This window comes from Nilaparvata lugens, chromosome 9 (assembly GCF_014356525.2).
Source record: "Nilaparvata lugens isolate BPH chromosome 9, ASM1435652v1, whole genome shotgun sequence".
In the NCBI taxonomy this organism is placed as follows: Eukaryota; Metazoa; Arthropoda; class Insecta; order Hemiptera; family Delphacidae; genus Nilaparvata; species Nilaparvata lugens.
The window spans coordinates 14,767,875-14,784,643 of NC_052512.1; the positions used below are offsets into that span (position 1 = coordinate 14,767,875).

General features: G+C 35.1%; 1 protein-coding gene across 2 annotated transcripts in view; it reads right to left on the minus strand.

Annotated features, from left to right (window-relative positions):
- Window positions 1-16,769, minus strand: part of LOC111053501 — a 191,262-nt gene that overhangs the window by 62,149 nt on the left and 112,344 nt on the right. For both annotated transcript variants that reach the window (XM_039435528.1, XM_039435527.1), the window contains exons 3-7: window positions 16,437-16,593; window positions 5,041-5,245; window positions 3,022-3,070; window positions 1,990-2,184; window positions 427-586 (exon numbers count right to left, since the gene is read on the minus strand). In XM_039435528.1, coding sequence (XP_039291462.1) covers window positions 427-586; window positions 1,990-2,184; window positions 3,022-3,070; window positions 5,041-5,245; window positions 16,437-16,593 — 766 coding nt within the window. The remainder of the gene's footprint in view (window positions 1-426; window positions 587-1,989; window positions 2,185-3,021; window positions 3,071-5,040; window positions 5,246-16,436; window positions 16,594-16,769) is intronic.

The window sequence follows — 16,769 nt, forward strand, 5'->3', positions numbered from 1 at the left end:
GTCGGGGTAACAACTTGACGCCAGCGTGCAAGGTGTCATGTAGACGTGAGCCATCCCCGTCTTCTTGTCTCCTTTCTAAGGAGGTGTCAACTTGTCGAGGGGACATCCTGACGCGAGGGTACGAGGTGTCAAGTTGTCGTTTACGGTCATGACTAGTTGGCACCTTTGGTCCAGTAGGTGTCAAGTAGTCGGGGTGACAACTAGACGGCTACCCCAATGTAGACGCCCAACAGCTTGGTTGATATTTCTCCAGCGGACTGCTGAGAGTCAGCTCTAAGCTGATTTGCTTACTGTCACAATAATCAGCCAATCGGAGAGCCTCCTGCCCTGCCGACTCGTATGAAAACGCCTGAAAAAACGGTTCGTGTTGATTGGTCCTTATAAAGTGGCTCACTATAGAATAGCAGAATGATGAAAAGTACTCACATCTGGGGAGTGACAGACATGCACTGTTCTAGATGCTATGACAAACACTTTCGAAAATTCCTCATCGTTCATAATTCCCTCGAATCCACTCTCTAAAATTTCAATGACTTCAGTTCTATATAAACTGTGGTAGGGTGTGCCAGGATTGATCGTGAAACATCTATATTTGGAAAAATTAAGATTACAGATTGGATGAACATGAAAGATAAACATATCAAAGAATAAACATATCAGAAATGAACAGATGAGAGACCTGATCAACATGTAGTTTAGCATCACTTCTTCGTTCAATTATTGTAGAACCATGATTTTCACCAACTCTGTATAATTACACGTTGCGGGTTTCAAAAATTACAATTCATCAGTTCCTGAGCGAGTTCTCTAACCCAGGGGGTCACTTGTTTACAACTTTCTTATCTTATAATACTGCATACTATAGTGGGGTCCACGTTGTAATGGCAGTGGAGAAAGATAGGAGAACAGCGTTACCAATGTCTGCCTTTCCGTGATACCTGTTCAACTGATGGGACATTAACTGTTCGTTCTTGTTTAAAATAATCAATCTTTATATTCTATTCGTCAAGAGAATTAACATATATTTTTCAATGATTGATTAATGATTTTGAAAATTGAGATTCAACAATTTGCTGATTAATTATATTTGAAATACGATCTAAAAGGATATCGCTATCTCTGTTTTGTCGAATGATAGAGAAGGATAATAACAAAAATGTTAATCAAATATTGCCATTAATACGTGAACCTCACTAATGATATATATTATAGAGTGTGAGTGTGATTTTTGAACGAGCGTAAGCAAGCTCTTATTTTTGACTCACTGAAGGCCAAAGTCTTTGTCCGTGTGTTTGTATGTTCTTCAATAACTTAAGAAAGAATTGATCAATCATCTTCAAATTTTGAACACGTATTCTTTGATCCTTTTCACAGGTCAAGTTCGTTGGACAACAGAATTGATTTGATCCTTCGTTTTTTCAGGATAAAAAATAACATTTGAAGTGCTTAAGAAAAATATTTGTTATGATTTATCATTTAGTCCGTTAAAAAATTCATTGCATGCAATTACTACAGTTTTTCCATTCATACGCTCATAACATCAGCTGAGGCTATTTAGGAGCTTTCACACAGACAGTCCTTCATGCTCTGATACATGATTTCAGCTGGTTAATAATACAATATTATTTACAAATTTCACACCAACAGACTGATAGCGGTTTTCGTAATTCATTTCTCTTGGAACTCTGTATTGAAATCATGTATCACATGACCACCTCTTCTCAAAAAAATTCATTTGAATTCATATGAGGGACAGAGGTGTTGAAGCGATCAAGTCATTTTCGAAGAGTAACTCTTCATTTCAAATAGGATTCCCAATGTCATATATTATCATTTTTGTAAAAGAAATATTCAGCTGTTTCCATAATAATTTTCACCAACTCAGTATAATTAAAAGTTGCTGGTTTCGAAGATTACAAAACGAAAGTTCATGAGCGAGTTCTCCAAAGCAGGGGGTCACCAGTTTTATTATTGTTTAGAGCTACTCACTCGGGGCAGGAAGAGCCAGGTGGCGGGGATTCTAAATCTCCTTTTTGCTTAGTACCAATCGCAAACGCTCGACCAGAGTTCGTGGAGAGAGTGAATTGCATAGCTTCTTTATTATTAGGTATATCATGCGAGCATTCACCATAGACTGGTTGGGGAACATCGGCCTCAAAGTGCGTTAGTTGTTTGCTTGGAACACTGAAAATGCAAAAGTCTTAACGTTAATCTACGATTACATGAAGGCGGTTCCATTTATTACAATATGTTTCATTCGGGGTTTAAACCAACAGCTGGTTCATCTCAGGATGAACCGAGATATGTTGCTTATTCAAATATCCTGGATACTATCTAGCTAACAAAATTAATATAACTTCTGAGAATCGCCTTTTGACATATTTGAGCATCTGAAGATGACATTTCGAGAAAGATCCTTTCAAATTTTGTTACAGATAAATTCCTGAAATTTTGAGGGTATATTCTTCACGGTTTAACCCAATCTACCTGGAATACATTATATTGTATATATGTACCCAATGTATTCTAGGTACATTGCTTTAACCTATTGTTTATTGGATGGAGGAATGTTTCTCAAAATGTAAATCTATGGGGAAGTTATTCCATTTTCAAAAAATAATTCTATTTCGGATATATCTAGTACTTTTTTAAAAATGGAATAAATCGATACTCTAATAATTAGTTTCATTCATTCTATATTATAATAAAAGAAAAAATTTTGATTTTTTATAATTATTCTGAATATTATTCTGTTTCACGCTATACATTTTTTTGCTACAAAATTCCAACTTTTGAAGATTATCCTTTTAATTTTCACCCATCATGGAGCACGATCTGTCATAAAAATTTCCCCGGAAAAACATTCTCTCCGATGGGTGCTATTGTGTATCCTAACAATGTCTAGAGCCACTGACGAAAGATCACAGAGGATTTTTTTTTTCTGTGGTGAAGCCAATTTCAATTGTGAGCAGACAATATAATTGGATAAAATATAAATATGAAAATCCTTTCTTCACTTACCGCGGTTGATATGGGGGAAACGGAGCTTCTTCTAATGCTATCAACCCATCTGAAAGTAATTATTGAATTAAAAAAAAGAATTACTATTGTAAAGAAATTGAGTGAAATTGTCAGTAGAAAAGTTGCATGGAATATGACTTAAATTAGACTGTAGTGTCGTCGAGAATAGCTGGAAAAAGAAATACAATTTCTACACTATGAACGGGGGGGGATGTTGAAGAATTTCTTCATAAAGGGTGGAATCACAACGATGTTTTCAGTTCCCACCCCCACCATAATGTGGAACTAATAACTTTTTTTTCAGTTCACCTGCATACAATTTTATTGAATATAGCTAATTGTGTGTATGAACAGGCCTATTAATTCCATGCCTGGTTTTCACTTGTAGAGTTCGTGGTCGAGTAACTGGCATACTATGTCTACCGAGCTAACTCTACTCTACTTACTTGGTCGATTAACTGTTTTCACTACAGTTCAGAATAGTAGGTAAAGTGTGTTGTCTAGTGAATAGAATTAACCTTAAAATGTCAATACTTTCTAATAAATTAACACTTGAACACTTATTAACGCTTTAATAAATTAATACTTTAATAAATTAATACTTTTTCAATAAAAAATAACAATACTTCTAACTTGATAGCTTGAGTCTACTCTACTACCTCTAGACTGTTTTCATTAGCATAGTAGTGGTAGAGTAGAGTGAGAAGTGATGGTGGGGGAAGGCAAGTGGTAGAGTACTATCCCACAGTGCTATCCCACTCTACTCTACTAAAAACTGGAACTCTACCATGAACGTTCTCATGGGGAGAGTTCACAAGATAGTTAGTAATTGCCCAGAGAACTCTACCACTAACTCTACTAATGAAAACCAGGCTTAAGAAGATGAAACATTGGTTTCGTCAGAAAATTGGACAAAATTTTATAAAGTGGAGAAAATATTAACTACTTCCTGAAATATTCTAATGAATCTGAAGGAACATTTTTGGGCTGTGCCTGCCGATCCTCTACAAACTTATTCTAGAAATAATTGTGTATCATTGATTCAATAAAAGAGGTGAAAAAACGGTTGGTCGAAACTCATGTATGGAGCATTGCAACCTATGGAAGTGAAGCTTGGACGATCGGCGTGGAAGAAGAGAGAAGAATTTCTGCTGTTGAGACATGGTGCTGCAGAAGAATGAAGAGGATAAGTTAATGAATAGAATACTGAGAGAGAAGAATGAGAGATTGGATTAGATTTCTTTATTTATGTATGTTACAATATTTACTGGCTTATAAACGAATTTACATTAAGTGACGGTAATGCTAATCATTCAACGAATTTTACAAAGTATAAATAATGAATCAATGAGAATAAATATCAAATGTAATTGGATTAACGTTAATATAAAATAATTGGAATGTAACTTCATAAATCGGCGGTCTTTCAACAAATAATTGTCGATTCTTTAAGGAGGATATAAAATAATATCCTTCCCATCAACACACGACTGGCAAGAGAGGGAGAGAGAGAGAGAGTGAGAGAGAAAGAGAGAGAGAAAAAAAAGAGGGAGAGGGGGAGCGAGAATGCATCAGAAAAGGTGTTGGAGAGAGAAGGTAACGAATGAAGAGTTGCTTCAAAGAGTCGGAGAGAGAGGTTGTCTAATGAAAGAAATAAAAATGAGAAGAGCACAACTAGTTGGTCATATTCTTCGACATGAGGGACTAACCAAAAAGAATAATGGAGGGAATGACTGAGGGAGGCCAAGTCTGGAGTACAGAGAATAACTGAAGGAGGATGTGATATGTGCCAACTACACAGACCTCAAAAGGATGACGGATGACAGAGAGGCATGGACAGTTACTGCCAACCAGCCCAACAAATTTCAACCAGAGAGAGAGAGATAGAGAAAGATTGATTATTTGCTCAGAGAGAGAGAGAAATAAAGAGAGAGATAGAGAGAGGAAGAAGAAGAAGAAGAAACGTAGACCCAAGTACTTGAAATTTGAAAATAATTTCATCCAAAAAAACCTACTCACCATACTGGACAACATTCATTGGAGCTGTTTCATATTTGTTTGGATCTGTGGAAGTAGACTTTAAATACTTTATTTCTTTTATTTTGACAGCATATCTCTGGCCAATGTATCTAGTGGCACTCACGAATACACCATCGCAGAATTCGACGGCGGCAATTGGCTTGATGCTAATCAGATCGTTCTCGACTCTCACGAAATTTGACAGCTACAACAAACACAATACTGTAACTACATTTTCAGTACTAGTAGTTCTGTGAACAGTGGACCTCGCGCAGTTATAAACCACAGTCTCCTCTGCCCATATTGTCTATCATAATAATTAATTCTGTCCTGTCCTGTCGTGTCGGCGTGATATCGGTGTGAAACGACTAATGGCTGTTTGGGTTAGTGTATGGACAATGCTAATCATCTTTTGTTAACAAGTACTATGATCAGAAGCTTATTTCGTCCGAAAAATACTGACAACTGTTCAGCCCGAATTGAAAACAGAGAAGGTTCAGGAGAAAATGCTATGTTACTCTTTGAGTCATCAATTGCATGCGTCATTGCATGCAATTCATAATCCACTTGACAGCTGATTTATGATGAACAATTCTATTGTCTAATTTTGACGGTAATATTGTCGTATTGAAGGAAATTAGCTTCTGATGATAGTATCTTGCTTACAACAGATGTCGATACACCAACCCCAACAGCCATTAGCCGTTTTCACACCGATATCTTGCGGACACGACATACCGGTACAGACAGGATTTACTCTGATGGACAGCATAAGAGGAGGCTGTGGTTAATAACTGCGCGAGGTCTACTGTTCACATAACTACTAGTATTATTCGGCTGTATTTACTCTAGCAATAGACCTCAACCCGACACATTGCGGTTTGTCATTTGTTCTGGCCATTTGGCAATGGAAAAGTGTACTTCTAAGCTACTTGTAATTTACTACTTGATACTGTGAATGAAGTAAAACACTTTTTGGATGTAGGCCTATTTACTTCATTGAAACATACAATAAAGAAGAGTAAATATATTCAGTTCATGATATTCAATACATTTAAATATTGATAAGGTTGCCTTGGTATGGTGATCGCACATACTTTGTAAGTTAGCTATAGTCAGGTCCACGTTATAATGGCAAACATAGGTGTTGCTATCCTTGTCTATCATTCGACAAGCAGATAGAAATATCCTGTTCTACCTCCGATATGTTGCCAGATCGTTTTACAACAATGGAGAAATTTAATTGATTAACAAAATATTCAATCTCAATCTAGAGAATTCATCATTAACCCTGAAGAGACACACTGGGGTGTTTCACACCCCAGGGATTTTTTTTCTGTTCTGCAGTTGACAATATCAAACAGATGGGAATTTTTGCCCTTTCTAAATCAGGTTTGATGCATTGTCAACTGCTGTCCACCACTTCCAGTCAGTAATAGCATTGTACAAGGTCACCAGCTCATCTTGTTCTCCGTTTGGAGTGTCTAACACCCCAGAGTGTCTTTCACGTAGGACTTTTATCAAATACTTTTTTAGATTTACTTAATTGTATTGACCACTATGAATGTGGTATGGGATGATAGGAATAAATGCTATGATTCTCTACAACTTGAGATTCGAAACAATAAAATGAAGAGCCGTGAGTTTTTGATGAAGTTGTCATTGGCAATGATCAAGCCATTCGTTCAAACCAGATTAGGAGCTCCACACTCAGGCGGAACATACGTACTTCTAAAATTAGTATAAATATTGATAAGCAGTGCTTTACTTTCGATTTCTGTATGCAAGTGTGAATGCAAGTGTGAATGAAATTTATTTGCCATAACATTTTACAATCAGTACTTACATTGAAAATATGATAGATACTATAAGTAATATTATAAATAAGTAAATTTATATAAAAGGCACTACCGGCATAAGTGGAACTTGTTCGCCAGCAGTGAGTGCGATTGAAAATTACAACCTAAAGTTAAAATTACATTAATCGAGACTAAAAGTGGATATATACTATAATATCCATAGTAGAGAATCAATAAAAACGTACTATAACAGACGTATTATACACTATGATCTTACAGTCATTACAAAATATCATTTCATACACTTATCTTAAAATAACTCTAGATTTTACCCACTCTTCTATTTCACTACTTAGTTTTTTTGTTATTCTATTGTTTATAAAGTGATATGGGACTATATTAGCAAAGTAAATAAATAAATAAATAAATAAATAAGTTTATTTCCACATAATTCAAACAATACAAAATACAAGTTCAAAATACAAAATACAAGTTACATCTCTACATAATAACTTAGACCATACTATTTCAAAAAATATATAGAAACTACAAAATTATAAGTAATAATAAAACATAGTAAGACATTTGTAATAACATAATATACCATCCTGGTTATGTGGAATAGGCTGCTCCTGAGGTTGTTTTTTAAAAAAACCTGTATTGGGGCAGCCATACATTATTATTTTTTAAATTTTTTGGAAGCAAAAAAAAGGTCCGATTGGCGGGCACTATTTTGTTCACTTTAACATTAGATATTGCAAGAGTTTTACAAATGATATAAATAGGCAATATATACCTCGATAAAACAAGAAGGAATTCTTTATACATTTACAAAAATAGTAAAATAATAATAATAATATTTTTCTAACAAAGCATAACCTCCACACTATCCAATGATTGAAGCCACTCTTTCACTTTTCTCTGCAATATGTATAATGAGTGGGATAAAAGACAATAAGGTGGTAACAAATTGAACAGTTTTGGTGCCAAATATGGAAAAGATCTACGGAAGGACTCCTTGTAAGGTCTTGGTACTTTAAATCGGTTCGTTGTTCTCAGGGATTGGCTATAGATATTCGCTTCCACACCAATATTACCACTTCTCATATAAAATATTCGGAGAACTCTAAAAACATATAAATGTCTCAATGGCATAATTTTCAAAGTCAAGAATAGTGTTCGAGATGGAAATCTTCTCCCTTTATGCATTATCACTCTTAAAAGCTTTTTCTGTGATATTATTAACGGTTTCACTGTAGTTATATAGGTACCTCCCCAGCATACCAGCCCGTATTGAAGTCTGGACTCCACCAGAGAAAAATACAGCATTCTTAAGACGTTAATTGGGCACATATAGCGTAGAAAATAGAATTTTCTCAGGGTAGATATTAGTTCACCTTTTATTTTTTTAATATGTTCTTTCCAATTCAAATTTTTATCAATAACAACGCCAAGATACTTAATAGAATCACACTGTTCAATTTGCATGCACCTGTTACATGACTGCTGAATGGGTGAGGCTACACATTCATTACACTTATATAATATATCAAGAATTGCCTGATCTCCCCCTCTCGAATTGAACGATATGACTTTTGTTTTGTTGCTGATAGTCATGTCATTTAATTCAAACCAATACTTCAATTTTATCAGATCATCGCAAATGCACTGACTAATGTCAATCTCTCTGGGCAAGTTATATGTCAGGGCAGTATCGTCCGCAAATGCTGTTAGTTTTCCAATGAATTTTCCATTACAGAGGTCGTTCACATATACCAAAAAAAGAATAGAACCCAGAACAGAGCCTTGTGGGACTCCACAAGATAAAACCAAAGGCTCACTTATTTTATCAGCTATTCTAACCCTCTGACTCCTGTTTGATAAGTAACTCTGGAACCATTTATGTGTGACACCTCTCACTCCTGATAACCACAACTTATTCAGAATTATCTCGTGAGAAACACAGTCAAATGCCTTACAAATATCTATAAATAATCCAGCAACACCATTGCTAGTGTTAGTTCCCTCATGTAATGCATTGCAAACCGCCAAAAGCGCGTCTTCAGTGCTCTTACCTTCCATAAAGCCATACTGGTTAGAACTAAAATAAGAAGTGAACTTATAATACAAAATCAGTCTGCTTTTGTAAATTTTTTCAATGAGTTTAGCAAAAATAGGCAATAAAGATATTGGCCTATAATTACCCATTTGTTTGCTATCTCCCCTCTTAAATATCGGGACGACCACTGCCTGTTTTAATTGTTCAGGGACAACACCCAACTCAAAACTAAGATTTATTATATATGCTAAAACGGGAGCTATTAATACGCTGACCAATTTTATTGCTTTCACCGAAATTCCATCAATTCCAGACGACTTACAATCATCAAAACTTTTCAGAACTCTAACTATTTCATCTGTACAAACAGGGTTTAAAAAAAAAGAATTTGAATAATTTCCTTCTGGAAACCAATTTTTATATTCATTTCGTTCTGTTATACAGTTAGCGGAATTATTTTTCAATTTATCTACTATATTCACAAAATAATTATTAAATTTATCAGCAACTATACAAGGATCTGATACAACATTATTTTCTTCGGCTAAAACAATATCTTTATTTTTATTTTTCTGGCAACCGGTTAAATCATTTATTAACTTCCATTGTGCAGCTGTGTTCTTTGCTTTATTCTCAAATAAAGAATAATAGTAAGAATTTTTCGTAAACTTTAAATCTGCAGCCAGACTTGATTTGTAAGCTTTATAGTAACTAAGAAGGTCATTATTATTTGGATGCTTTATTGTCTTTTTATATAGTTGATTTCGTTTAGTTATGCGTCGATACAAATTATATGTTATCCACGGTTGTAGTGGTTTATAACTGCGTTTTTTGGGAGCCTCTACCTTTGATCTTCCTGCAGCCGTTATTAATTTGTTGAGAAATAATTGATAAGCAACATCCACATCATTAGTATCATACACATCAATCCAATCAATACATTTCACATGTTCATAAAAAATTTCATAGCTAAATTTAGAAATAGAATTGACTAGGGTAGAAGAGTTTTGGGAGCTAGGATTTATTATGTCACCTATATCCAGGAGACAGTAAATTAGGTAATGGTCGGTCACATCAATCTTAACGATACCAGCAGAACATGTCATGTTATCTCGAGTTCTATAGAAAACGTGATCAATTGATGTGGAGCTCATTCTATTAACTCTGGTTGGTGCATTTATCAGCTGTTCAAGACCAAAACTAGCCATAAGTGTTAGATATTCATAATTTGCACGAGTTACTTCCTTAACACATATATTCAGATCTCCACAAATAATTAAATTTTTATCGTTTATATTTTCCATGAATGTTTGTAATTCATTTGTGAAAGCAGTGACACTATAAGATTGTAATCTATATACAGCTAACAGAGCAAACTTAATCCTAGGAGTTAATTCTACACTAATATTTAACACATCAAATGTACTTGTATCTGCTTGAGTTAACTCACTTTTGAATTTATTGGTAATGAAAACAATTACTCCGCCTGCCCTGTGATTTTCATTACATTTATAGTAAGCATTATAACCATTCAATTTATAAAAATCAATTTCATGTTCCTTTATCCATGATGATCCAGTAAATAACAATACTGTATCATCAGCAAAAGATATCTTGGTGGAATTCGGGATATTTAATTTGAGAAGATCATTCAAATAAATCAAGAATAATATTGGCGATAAGACCGTTCCTTGAGGAAGACCAAAACTTGTTAGAATTCTTGTATCAGTTTTATTGTTAAAGGTCATAGTTTGTGATCTATCCTGCAGATAGCTGGTAATCAACTTTTTTGCCACTCCACGGATACCACATCCATTGAGCTTATCTATCAATGTCGAATGAGGTATGGTATCAAAAGCTTTGGCCAAGTCTAGGAAAACAGCCAGTGTTTTAATGTTCTTATTGAAATTCCTGTTAACTGAATCAATCAATACCATAACAGCATCTTTGGTTGATTTACCAGACTGGAAACCATACTGATTTTTTGCAATTAAATTATTTTTATTTAGGAAGTCAACCAATCTCTTTTTAATCAGTCTTTCTTTTATTTTAGCAAAATTGCTAAGTAGGCTAATTGGTCTATAATTTGCTGGATTGGTCTTATCGCCTATTTTATGGATTAATATCATTTTGGCTATTTTAAAACTTTTTGGAAAGTAACCCTCACTAAAGCATCTATTTATTATTATTTCAAGTGGGCCAGCAATATAAGGGGAGATCTGTTTCAGGCAGCGACCAGTGAATTTATCCTCTCCAGGTGAAGCATCATTTTTTAGGGAATTTATCGTGAGTGAAATTTCAACAGCATTTGTTGGATGTAGATAGAGACTATTTACAGGAGGTATGGATAATGATCGTAGGGGGGATGTATTTCTATTGTTATCTAGTGCTTCTGCATATTTTTTCCCAACATTTACAAAATAATCATTGAATATTTCAGCATCTATTTTTGGTTCTATCTTTGAGTTTTTTTCTATTTCTGAAATTTCTCTAATATTTTCCCATGTCTTTTTTGTGTTACCTTTGTTCAATTCAAACTTATTATTAAAATATTCAATTTTTGCATTCCTAACAATGTTATTTAAGGTGTTTCTGTAATTCTTATAATGATTTTCCAGAACTGTATTGAAAGGCTGCTTTTTCAGTTTTTGGGCCATTCTATCTCTTTTGCGCATTGCACTCACAATACTCTGTGTAATCCATTTTTTTAATGGCCTTTTCTTATGTGATATGTGTATGATATCAGTGTGTCTAACTATGTAATAGGTTAATTTGTCAATAAAAACATCTACCAATTTATCAATGCCCTCAGAGTGTATCATATTTAAACAATTCCAATTTTCTCCCACTAAGTCATTCTTCAATGTCTCGTAGTTTATTTTCATAAAGGTATTTTTAACAGGTGAATTTTGGATAGAATTAGAAAGGCAATTTATATGGAATGAGGTACAGTAGTGGTCAGTGATAGTAGATTTTATAATAGTTGCAAATGTATCACTCTCTTTAACGGATCTTGTTTTGAAAAATATGTGATCAATGCAGCTGCTGCTATAGTTCTGAGCTCGAGTGGATTTATTTATAAATGACTTGAATCCATTCAGTTGCATGACACCTAGATATTCATTACTTAAATTATCATTGTCGAGAATATTTATATTTATGTCTCCTATCAAGATGACGGAACTGTCTGGCCGTAAAGACTGCAGATATGAATCCAAACTGATAAGAAAACTATTAACAGCTAAGGACGGAGATCGATAAAGAGCCAACAATTTGTACATTTTGCTATCAAATTCAAAATCCAGACAGATTGTGTTTGTAAAGTCTATTGTGATATCAATTCTATTGAATTCAATATCGTTATTTACGAAAACACATAGGCCATCACATTTCGTGAATCTATTGTTTTGATTGACAACGGAATAGCCATCAATATTGAAGTTGAAAGCAGAAGAACTATGAACCCACGTCTCTGTCAAAACTATAATATCAAATTTAACATTACTGTTGCTTATATAATAAAGAAACTCATCAAAGTTTTTGGCTATGTACCCGTCTGTACGTGATAATTACATGGGTCAAAAGAAAATAAATCGTTAACTTCAATTGTTTCCTTATCATTGCCGTATATGATTGGATCTTCAATCCCTTCAAGATTCATTAATTACAAAATAGTAAAAGATAAAGTACTTTGAGAACAAAAAAAAACCTTTTTAAAGAAAGAGAAAGAAATATTCTATGAGAAACTAAATAATTTTTTAAAACACTCTTAGCTTTAGCATCTATTCTGAAGTGAATAGATGTGCCTAGTTCTGAGGCATTACACAAATATATAAAAACTGAAATAGAGAATACATGATGAAATGAAATAGAGAGTGGAGGAGATAAGATAATAATGATCGAAGTGAATAAGATGATCAGTTGATTAGCATTCATTAGTCACGTTCACAAAAGCCAAATGATCTCTTGTTCTACTAACATATCTACTAACTGTTCTACTAAATGATCTACTAACATATTAATAATAAAAATAAACAGAAATAAAAATCTCATCTTAGTACTGAAACTGAGTGTGAAAAATATTGTTAATTAGAAGTCAATCAACTTGAACTTGTGAGTAAAATAGGCTATTTCTTTGAGGAGACTATTAAATTGAAGTATTATGTACTCCAAATACTGGATACAACTAAGATTGAATGTATAATATTATGATTGAGTCCATTCACACTAAATTCAGCCTAGTTTATCGTCCATACTGTTGATAGAAATAAAGTATTAAATAGTCCATTGAAAATACACTCAAGTTAAAAATAACAATATTGAAAGAGTCCATTCTATGTTATTGGTGAAAAAAAACTCTGGTTGCCTGTAAAGTCGGTATACGGGCGAAAGTTTTACGTGACAACGACTTTACTTTATAATTTTAATGTTAATGTTCATTCGTATAGTAGGAAGAAGGATGAAGTAATAGTAACAATTAAAAACATTTATTTATACAAAGAATTATATTTAAAACATCTATTTATACAAAGAATCTCGCACTGAATCTCATATTCGTGGTGCAAGTAGTGGCGCAGTCGCAGGAGATTGCTTGCAGCGCCTGCGCAGGTTGACAGCTCCGTTTCACTCTCTCTCCAGGTGAATGCTTCGTGCAGGGACACACGATCCGGCGACATCGCCGTCCGGCGTTTTCGCCGGACCCGGCGGCAATTAGCATTCAGAACACACGACAGACGGCGAAGCTGCCGTCCGGCGTTTTTGCCGGAAATCACCATTTTTAAAATCTTAACTTCCAAATTGTTTTGGAATCGAAAGTATTATTTATTGGAGGGGGACAATATATTTTCACATTCTCACTAGATTTTGAAATTTTATCAGAAGTATTTCACAAGACATGCAACTTTGAATATAGAAATTGGTCATTTTCTGTGTATTGGAATATGGGCTTAAGTACCGTACACTCAACAATAAATTTTCCATTTTTCGAACGAATTTGACTTATTAGGCATGATTTTGGACCGTCGTGACGAACCGAGAAGGATGAAGTGTAGTACGATGAAATCTGAGCATTGTGTCGAAAGTTATGTGTTTGAAATTTTGATCCTTGAGGTGTCCTTAAGCGCGCCTCTCCACTAGGAAATACTGAAATGAAGTGTATCTTACTGGTAATTCTAATAGAACATAATCTCAAGAACTTATGTCGTTGTGCAAAATATCAATGTGAGGACAATGTAGTTGGTGATGATGCTTGAAGCTGAAAATTAGGTCTTTTTCATAATACAAGGAGAATTGTTGTCAGGTGTACCTAGAATATGAGATAGATCGCTATACCTGAACATCGATGTATCGATACCCATCCCTACTTACAACCCTACCCTTGTAACCTACCCTTGTAACCCTACCCTACCCATTTGTAACGTTACAAATGTTAATAAATAAAGAAGTGGCATGGGTGGGGACAGCGCCGTCCGGCGTTTTCGCCGTGTCGTGTGTTCATCTCCATATAGTACAATGCCCTGCTTCTGCTTTCCGGCGGCAAAACCGGACGGTGAAGTAGAGAATACCCGGCGATATCGCCGGATCAATTTTTCGCCGGACCGGCGTTTTCGCCGTCGCCGGCGTCGCCGGAGTCGTGTGTTCTGTCCCATGCCTTCCTGTGTACTTCTTGCAACCGGACGGCGAAGCTTCGTCCGGCGAAAACGCCGGACGGCGATGTCGCCGGATCGTGTGTCCCTGCACTTAGGGTCGCTGCTGGTTGCTCGCCACTGCTCCTATTCGTGCTCTTCCCAGACGACTGTGAACCGAAACGAACGCTCTTACTCGCTCTCATTGTGAGTGCATAACGTGGGAACGTAACGCAGTTTCTTGAAGTGTCACCCGGCAAACCAATTTATAAGACGTTGTCACGTCAAAAATAAATCGTATCCATCGTAACAAACCTTCCAAGAAGCTGCTAAGCGTTATGAAAAAGTAAATTTAAAGAAAAGGAATACATTTGAAAAGTCTCTCCTATTAATTACTTTTTTTTTGTAGTCAGGACTATATTTAATGAACGAGATCCTTTATCGTGACTATAGACTGTGGTCTAGAGTTCAAGTCCTTTCTGACATAGATACACCCATTTCTGAACCAGACAAATTTCAATTTACCGTCCTTCTGCATAGATTTGGCAGACCTGAACAGTGTGCGATTGAACGGGGACATTGTTTCGTTGATAAATACCTTTAATTTGTTACCCGACCACCCTATTTCGGACAGTGTCAGATCCCCTTTGTTTTTCTCACAGTTCAAAAACTTCTCCTTATACAAATGACCACAGAATTTCACTATGATAGGTGGATATTTAATGAGTTGATCACTTGGTGATTGATACGAATTAACGTTTGCGGGGTTCCTGTGATAGTTTCCTAGCATATGTTCTTTCAGTTCAAATCCTATTGCATCAGATATTTTGTGTAGAACTACGGTCAAATTCTCACTTTTATCGTAGGGGATGCCGATTATGTCAATACAGTCTTTTCTCAAGTATTGTTGTATATTGTTGTTTTCTGCGGTAAGTCTTTCAATGTCCTTTCCCAATAACACGTTGTTTTTTTCAATCACATCTATATGATTGAAACACTTATTGATGTCTTCGGAGTTTTTCTCAATATCTGACTTATTTTCCTTGTTTAATTCGAATAGAAACTCAATGCTTTTATTCATGTCCTTCTGCTCCGTTCTAACAGACTTTATCTCTTTTTCTATATTATCTAGCTTGTCGAAGAGCATTTCGAAATTGGCTTTGAAGTCGATTTGATCACTTGCACTGATAGTTGTTGTTTGCTTACCGGTACCCTTATCACTGCTCCCCTCACCACCAGCACCGCTGCCACCTGCCTCGCCACCGCTAGCACCATCCTTCCCATCCCCACCATCAGCTGATTTAGCCTTGGACCTTGTCATCGTTTCCAATGATCTCAAAATTAACTATTGATTTGTTCAATAAATATCGATTTAAACTCGAATATTATTAAAACTTGACAATTCAAGAAAGAAAAACGTATGCCAGCACTTGAATGGTCACGACTGTTCACTCAATTTCAACAAATACTATGTAATACATCCACTATTAACGAACAAAATAACAGAGCCTCAAGAGACGACCGGTCACTCAGACATTCCGAGCGCAACTGAACTTGAAATGAAATGCACTGAAATGCATTTGAAATGCACTTGGAACAAAAATGATTGAGAAATGATGAAGTATGGGCCAAGTACTCTTTTCTGTATATTTTTGAAAGAAACAAGCAAAATTAAATTGGGGTGTTTAACACCCCAGTGTGTCTACTGTATTAGCATTAAGTAAGTGTGTCTCTGTAGGGTTAAATAATCGATAAATATATTTCTTTGACTGATAAAATAATATTTTCAACAAGAATAAATAGTTGATATTTCATCAGATATACTGGTATGAGCTATATATGATATCAATATATAAACTAGACATTTTTTTTAATATAATATTACAGGAGGAAGTGGCATGGCAGAGAATGTACCTGGGAATTTGCTATTCTTGCAACATCTTCTTTACACTGCCAAACTGCTCTAGTTATTAGCACAAAATAACTGTCATCATCTATCCCTGCTTTTTTCACAACTGTTTTGTAATCGCTTCTCTCGTACGATATCTGATCATATCGAAACTTGGTACATCTGCAAACAGAATATTTGATGTTAGTTCCTACAGTAATAATAATAACCATTATACCATGATAGTTATACAGTTATTGTATTAGTTCCAAGATTATGGGCCATTCATAAGGTGCGTACAGACTTATGCGCCACAGACACACGCATTTCGCTTTTCATCAGCTGAAGCTAAGATTAAT